At 39.4% G+C, this 8,175-nt stretch overlaps 1 protein-coding gene across 3 annotated transcripts in view; it reads left to right on the forward strand.

Annotated features, from left to right (window-relative positions):
- The window catches only part of LOC308304298 (histone acetyltransferase KAT5-like), a 35,664-nt gene that overhangs the window by 21,920 nt on the left and 5,569 nt on the right, over positions 1–8,175 (forward strand). For all 3 annotated transcript variants that reach the window (XM_080748873.1, XM_080748875.1, XM_080748874.1), the window contains 3 exons: positions 3,215–3,304; positions 5,874–6,014; positions 7,271–7,364. In XM_080748873.1, the coding sequence (XP_080604999.1) occupies positions 3,215–3,304; positions 5,874–6,014; positions 7,271–7,364 (325 nt within the window). The remainder of the gene's footprint in view (positions 1–3,214; positions 3,305–5,873; positions 6,015–7,270; positions 7,365–8,175) is intronic.

Genomic DNA, 8,175 nt, shown 5'->3' on the forward strand with positions numbered 1-8,175 from the left:
CTTAAAAAGTCTCAAATTTTGCTTTTAAAATGGTGCAGGAACCCTGTTGTAGATCTGCTATTTTCAGCACGCAACACCTGAGAGCAACCAAACATAAAACGACTCTCTTCTCCACCAGTCCCTCCCTAACGTTTTAGTCTAGTTTTTATTTTGTTGACGACATTGTCAATATATTTAGTCTTAGTTTTAGTCATCAAAGCTTCGTTTTTGTTTAGTGTTTATTTAGTTTTCATCAGTGAAAAAAACACAGTCGACAAACATTTTTCGTCATTCTAGTCAACAAAATCAACACTGTGTGTGTGTGTGTGTGTGTGTGTGTGTGTGTGTGTGTGTGTGTGTGTGTGTGTGTGTGTGTGTGTGTGTGTGTGTGTGTGTGTGTGTGTGTGTGTGTGTGTGTGTGTGTGTGTGTGTGTGTTATTTATTAACGCACGGCATTAACGACTTGTGATTTTTGCAAGTCGACTCGACTCAGTAAAAAGTTGAGTTGAAGTCGACTTTATCGTTTGATGACGTCATCACATCACACACGACCCCCCAGATGATTAACTTAATGTGAAACATTGTTTTCTCTCTCAACAGTAAACAAACCAACACAAAGTTTAAGTGTACAGACTCTATACATATATATATGTATAGAGTCCCTCTATACATATATATATGTATAGAGTCCCTCTATACATATATATATGTATAGAGTCCCTCTATACTATAGAGGGACTCTATACATATATATATAGAGGGACTCTATACATATATATATGTATAGAGTCCCTCTATACTATAGAGTCCCTCTATACATATACATATATATATGTATAGAGTCTATACATATATATATGTATAGAGTCCCTCTATAGTATAGAGGGACTCTATACATATATATATGTATAGAGTCCCTCTATACTCTATACTATAGAGGGACTCTATACATATATATATGTATAGAGTCCCTCTATACTATAGAGTCCCTCTATACATATATATATGTATAGAGTCCCTCTATACTATAGAGGGACTCTATACATATATATATGTATAGAGTCCCTCTATACTATAGAGTGACTCTATACATATATATATGTATAGAGTCCCTCTATACTATAGAGGGACTCTATACATATATATATGTATAGAGTCCCTCTATAGTATAGAGTATAGAGGGACTCTATACATATATATATGTATAGAGTCCCTCTATACTATAGAGTCCCTCTATACATATATATATGTATAGAGTCCCTCTATACTATAGAGTCCCTCTATACATATATATATGTATAGAGTCCCTCTATACTATAGAGTCCCTCTATACATATATATATGTATAGAGTCCCTCTATACTATAGAGGGACTCTATACATATATATATGTATAGAGTCCCTCTATACTATAGAGTGACTCTATACATATATATATGTATAGAGTCCCTCTATACTATAGAGTCCCTCTATACATATATATATGTATAGAGTCCCTCTATACTATAGAGGGTATCTGCCTGTCCAGAGGCATCTAAAGCTAATGTCCTTATCCAGACTAGGGATGGCCAACGGCTAACCGTTACCGTTAAACCGATAAGAAATTGGTTACCGGTAAGCACTAACGGTCAATTTTGAGCGATAAGAAAGAAAAGAAAAAGGAAATCAACCCATGTGTCACACCAAAAGCCCCGTACACCAATATACGCAACATCAAGTCATCAACCATGCAACTATATACGCGCTGTAGCCTGTAGTCACACATTTCTGGGACACCGATGTCTGTGTAACATCCATTCACGCAACTGCGAGGCTGCGACGCTGCTTGATTTTGGAGTCGTACACGCTGACTTATTCAACAAATGCTCCGTCGTCGATTGGATTTTACAAAACAGACCCCCGTCACATTGAATCCCGTTAAGAAGAGCTTAAAACACAACGTTCTAATGTTACATGTTGACGACGTGAGGAACGCTAAAGTCGTCTTGGTTACAGAGTAGGATATGCGAAAATAACACGGCTCAGAGTCGCAAATTCAATGATCGCTGCATCAGCACACACAAAACACGGCCGAGAGAGAAGAAAATGAATGAAATTGACATCACGTTTAGCCGATTCAACCATTCCAAAAGCCATACGATTGAAAGTTATTGCTCTACATGCGAGCATCTCGCTGCGGATGTTTTGTTAGGCGATAGCCAGGGAGTGCAGTCAGTGCACAGAATGTTAGAGAGGCATGGGCTGAAGGGCCTTTTGGTGGACAATTCTGTTGATAAAAGTTAAGGGTTCCAGCCCCCTTTGCTGTATGTGCGCACGTGCCTGGCGAAAGCGCATCACATTACAGATTGATCATTTCAATCCCACGGTTTCTTTGAAAAAACACATTTCTCTTAGAAAACATTTGTATTCTTGTTTCTCCTAGTTTTATTGTTTGTAATGTGTAAATATGGCACTTTATTATGGGGAAAAACGGGTGTATTTTCCCTTTTTAAATCGCAAAAATAGCGCATTTTTGAACACATTTCCTTAACGGTTAACGGTTAATTAACTGATAAGGCCTTTCGGTTATCGGTTAAGAAAAAATCTCCATTTGGCCATCCCTAATCCAGACTACATCTGTGTTTTTGCCAGATATCAGATCTCCAGATTGGAGTCGGATCTATTTTTTTAAATGATCTTCTCAGTCAACTTCTATTGACTCTTCTCCTCAGACTAAATGTCATCTTGTATTGTCTTCTCCTTCCAGACTAAATGTCATCTTCTATTGTCTTGTCTTTCCAGACTAAATGTCATCTTCTATTGTCTTCTCCTTCCAGACTAAATGTCATCTTCTATTGTCTTCTCCTTCTAGACTAAATGTCATCTTCTATTGTCTCTTCTCCTCAGACTAAATGTCATCTTCTATTGTCTTCTCCTTCCAGACTAAATGTCATCTTCTATTGTCTTGTCTTTCCAGACTAAATGTCATCTTCTATTGTCTTGTCTTTCCAGACTAAATGTCATCTTCTATTGTCTTGTCTTTCCAGACTAAATGTCATCTTCTATTGTCTTCTCCTTCCAGACTAAATGTCATCTTCTATTGTCTTGTCTTTCCAGACTAAATGTCATCTTCTATTGTCTTCTCCTTCCAGACTAAATGTCATCTTCTATTGTCTTGTCTTTCCAGACTAAATGTCATCTTCTATTGTCTTGTCTTTCCAGACTAAATGTCATCTTCTATTGTCTTGTCTTTCCAGACTAAATGTCATCTTCGACATCCTCCAGGGAATGAGATCTACCGTAAAGGAACAATCTCCTTCTTTGAGATCGACGGCAGGAAAAACAAAGTGAGTGATTTTGCCATGTCGTCCAAAAAAGTCAAAGCCCCAAATATGGGCTTAAAGCTATGCAGCTGTATTTTAGTTACATTAAATGTAACTCTAGTTAAAGCTATGCAGCTGTATTTTAGTTACATTAAATGTAACTCTAGTTAAAGCTATGCAGCTGTATTTTAGTTACATTAAATGTAACTCTAGTTAAAGCTATGCAGCTGTATTTTAGTTACATTAAATGTAACTCTAGTTAAAGCTATGCAGCTGTATTTTAGTTACATTAAATGTAACTCTAGTTAAAGCTATGCAGCTGTATTTTAGTTACATTAAATGTAACTCTAGTTAAAGCTATGCAGCTGTATTTTAGTTACATTAAATGTAACTCTAGTTAAAGCTATAGAGCTGTATTTTAGTTACATTAAATGTAACTCTAGTTAAAGCTATGCAGCTGTATTTTAGTTACATTAAATGTAACGAGCGTGTGTGTCACACCAGATGTTGATGAGGACGTAGAGAAGTGACCTCAAGTACATTTGACCTCAGTCTGGAAGAGGCCTTCCTTACCAAGGTGTTAGTCTGAAGGATGCTATTATTTATTATTATACAGCTTGGTTACAGAATAATGTAAACTGATTTTGTTCATATCTGAAGCCGCTGTAATGTCCATAAACTAGTTGTGAGGCCTGCAGATTGAAGCCTCTGTAATGTCCATAAACTAGTTGTGAGGCCTGCAGATTGAAGCCTCTGTAATGTCCATAAACTAGTTGTGAGGCCTGCAGATTGAAGCCTCTGTAATGTCCATAAACTAGTTGTGAGAGGCCTGCAGATTGAAGCCTCTGTAATGTCCATAAACTAGTTGTGAGGCCTGCAGATTGAAGCCTCTGTAATGTCCATAAACTAGTTGTGAGGCCTGCAGATTGAAGCCTCTGTAATGTCCATAAACTAGTTGTGAGAGGCCTGCAGATTGAAGCCTCTGTAATGTCCATAAACTAGTTGTGAGGCCTGCAGATTGAAGCCTCTGTAATGTCCATAAACTAGTTGTGAGACCTGCAGATTGAAGCCTCTGTAATGTCCATAAACTAGTTGTGAGGCCTGCAGATTGAAGCCTCTGTAATGTCCATAAACTAGTTGTGAGAGGCCTGCAGATTGAAGCCTCTGTAATGTCCATAAACTAGTTGTGAGACCTGCAGATTGAAGCCTCTGTAATGTCCATAAACTAGTTGTGAGGCCTGCAGATTGAAGCCTCTGTAATGTCCATAAACTAGTTGTGAGAGGCCTGCAGATTGAAGCCTCTGTAATGTCCATAAACTAGTTGTGAGACCTGCAGATTGAAGCCTCTGTAATGTCCATAAACTAGTTGTGAGGCCTGCAGATTGAAGCCTCTGTAATGTCCATAAACTAGTTGTGAGGCCTGCAGATTGAAGCCTCTGTACTGTCCATAAACTAGTTGTGAGGCCTGCAGATTGAAGCCTCTGTACTGTCCATAAACTAGTTGTGAGGCCTGCAGATTGAAGCCTCTGTAATGTCCATAAACTAGTTGTGAGGCCTGCAGATTGAAGCCGCTGTAATGTCCATAAACTAGTTGTGAGGCCTGCAGATTGAAGCCTCTGTAATGTCCATAAACTAGTTGTGAGGCCTGCAGATTGAAGCCTCTGTAATGTCCATAAACTAGTTGTGAGGTCTGCAGATTGAAGCCTCTGTAATGTCCATAAACTAGTTGTGTGAGGCCTGCAGATTGAAGCCTCTGTAATGTCCATAAACTAGTTGTGAGGCCTGCAGATTGAAGCCTCTGTAATGTCCATAAACTAGTTGTGAGAGGCCTGCAGATTGAAGCCTCTGTAATGTCCATAAACTAGTTGTGTGAGGCCTGCAGATTGAAGCCTCTGTAATGTCCATAAACTAGTTGTGAGGCCTGCAGATTGAAGCCTCTGTAATGTCCATAAACTAGTTGTGAGGTCTGCAGATTGAAGCCTCTGTAATGTCCATAAACTAGTTGTGAGGCCTGCAGATTGAAGCCTCTGTAATGTCCATAAACTAGTTGTGAGAGGTCTGCAGATTGAAGCCTCTGTAATGTCCATAAACTAGTTGTGTGAGGCCTGCAGATTGAAGCCTCTGTAATGTCCATAAACTAGTTGTGAGGCCTGCAGATTGAAGCCTCTGTAATGTCCATAAACTAGTTGTGAGAGGTCTGCAGATTGAAGCCTCTGTAATGTCCATAAACTAGTTGTGTGAGGCCTGCAGATTGAAGCCTCTGTAATGTCCATAAACTAGTTGTGAGGTCTGCAGATTGAAGCCTCTGTAATGTCCATAAACTAGTTGTGAGGCCTGCAGATTGAAGCCTCTGTAATGTCCATAAACTAGTTGTGTGAGGCCTGCAGATTGAAGCCTCTGTAATGTCCATAAACTAGTTGTGAGGTCTGCAGATTGAAGCCTCTGTAATGTCCATAAACTAGTTGTTGAATTTGTGCATCTACCATTGTTTGTGTTCAAGAATGTCTTGTGAAATGTGAACGCAAATAAAGATTTTGTGTGTGCGTGTGTGTGCGTGTGTGTGTGTGTGTGTGCGTGCGTGCGTTACATTCAGACATATTCCCAGAACTTGTGTTTATTGGCCAAGTGTTTCCTGGATCATAAGACGTTGTACTACGACACGGACCCCTTCCTGTTCTACGTCATGACGGAGTACGACTCCAAAGGCTTCCACATAGTGGGGTATTTCTCTAAGGTAAAAACTATACTCTGTATTCTATAAGAATACTTCTCCAAGGTACAAACACTATTCTTTATTCAGAGCAGCGAGCTTGTAGATCTGCTATTTTTGAAAAATAATGGAAATGTGTGCAATTCTTTGAATATATGTATTTTTCAAATCAAACTTCCTCTGGGGGTCCCTGGAAAAACATATTTTAGACGAGGGTCCCTGGAAAAACATATTTTAGACGGGGGTCCCTGGAAAAACATATTTTAGACGGGGGTCCCTGGAAAAACATATTTTAGACGGGGGTCCGCGACCAAATGCATGTCATTTTGGGGGTCCTTGACATGAAAGGAAATTCAGAACCACTCATTTAGAAGACATGTATAGAATCTGGTCAAAATATTCAAAGATCTACAAGCTCACTGCGCGGCACTCTGAGAAAAATAAATAAACAAGGACTTGTCTTTTAGTTCTACTGGATCTCTTCTCCAGTCCCTCCCTAACATGTTAGTCTAGTTGTTATTTGGTGACAGATGTGTCATTACACGTGGTCATAGTTTTAGCCACCATAGCTTTGTTTTTCATTTAGTTTTCATCAGTAAAACGAGGTAGAGGATGATTGTTTGTCCTCATAGTTTTCTAGTCAACACAATTAACACCCATTTAGAACGGGTACACATTATTGTGTGTCATTATTCTATGCTTTAACTATTGAAAAATAGCAGATATACAAGCTCACAGCGCGGCACCGAGTGCCGCGCTGTGAGCTTGTAGATCTGCTATTTTTGAAAATTTGTGAAAATACAAATTTTGACCCGTGTGTCTTTTGAAACATAAGGTTTTTTGAAAAACCTTATGTTTCTATGTCAGCAATCTGGCCAGCCATTGTCAAAGAAAAGGTCCTTTTCACTTCAACTGGAGCTCAGTTAGTCTGTTCTTGAGAGACTACCATGTCAGTGGTTCTCAAACCTTTTCATGTGAAGGACCCCCAAAATGATATGTATTTGGCCACAGACCCCCATCTCAAAATATTTAGTTCAAGGGACCACCCCAGAAGAAAAATTTGAGTTACAAACGTTTGCTTTGAAAATACATAAAGTATATTCAAAGATTTGTACACATTTTCACAACTTTTTCAAAGATAGCAGATCTACAAGCTCGGCACCGAGTGCCGCGCTGTGAGCTTGTATATCTGCTATTTTTCACTGGTTAAAGCATTCAATAATTCTTGTAATGATGTCCATCTTCTGTCTGTCCGTCCGTCCGTCCATGTGTGCTTGCAGGAGAAAGAGTCGACAGAAGACTACAACGTGGCTTGTATCCTCACCCTGCCCCCCTACCAGCGCAGAGGCTATGGAAAGCTGCTCATAGAGTTCAGTAAGTCACTGTTCTGCATGGGCACACTTTTCATGTCCCAAGAATCCATGGGCACACCAACATAATACGGGGGTGTAAATATCATCACTGTCGGTGAAGAAACCTTGTATCTCCAAGTTTCAAATGTGTACGTTTCTTGGCAAAGCAAAGCCCTGCTTCATCATACAAGGCTGTCGCACAACAGTAGTGAAAACAGCAACGCCTCGCACCGCGTTGTGTGCTTGTAGATCGACTGTTTTCACTAGTTTAAATCATTTTTAAAATGATAAATACAAAACTGGCTTTCAAGCAGTTTCAAGGGGCACACTTGACCCTTCTCAGGGGCACAGCAAAGGTCCCCAGGACCAGTGGTTGAGAAACACTGCACTAAGTCACTGTCACTGTGACACTGTCAACACAGTGCAGGAGCAGGGTAACAGGGTTTACATCCTTACTACATCCTTACTACATCCTTACTACATCATTACTACATCATTACTACATCCTTACTACATCCTTACTACATCCTTACTACATCATTACTACATCATTACTACATCCTTACTACATCCTTACTACATCACTACTACATCACTACTACATCACTACTACATCATTACTACATCATTACTACATCACTACTACATCATTACTACATCATCTACATCCTTACTACATCCTTACTACATCCTTACTACATCACTACTACATCATTACTACATCATTACTACATCACTACTACATCCTTACTACATCCTTACTACATCCTTACTACATCACTACTACATCACTACTACATCCTTACTACATCCTTACTACATCACTACTACAT

Source organism: Nannobrachium achirus (genome assembly GCF_963921795.1).
Source record: "Nannobrachium achirus genome assembly, chromosome: 19".
Lineage (NCBI taxonomy): Eukaryota > Metazoa > Chordata > Actinopteri > Myctophiformes > Myctophidae > Nannobrachium > Nannobrachium achirus.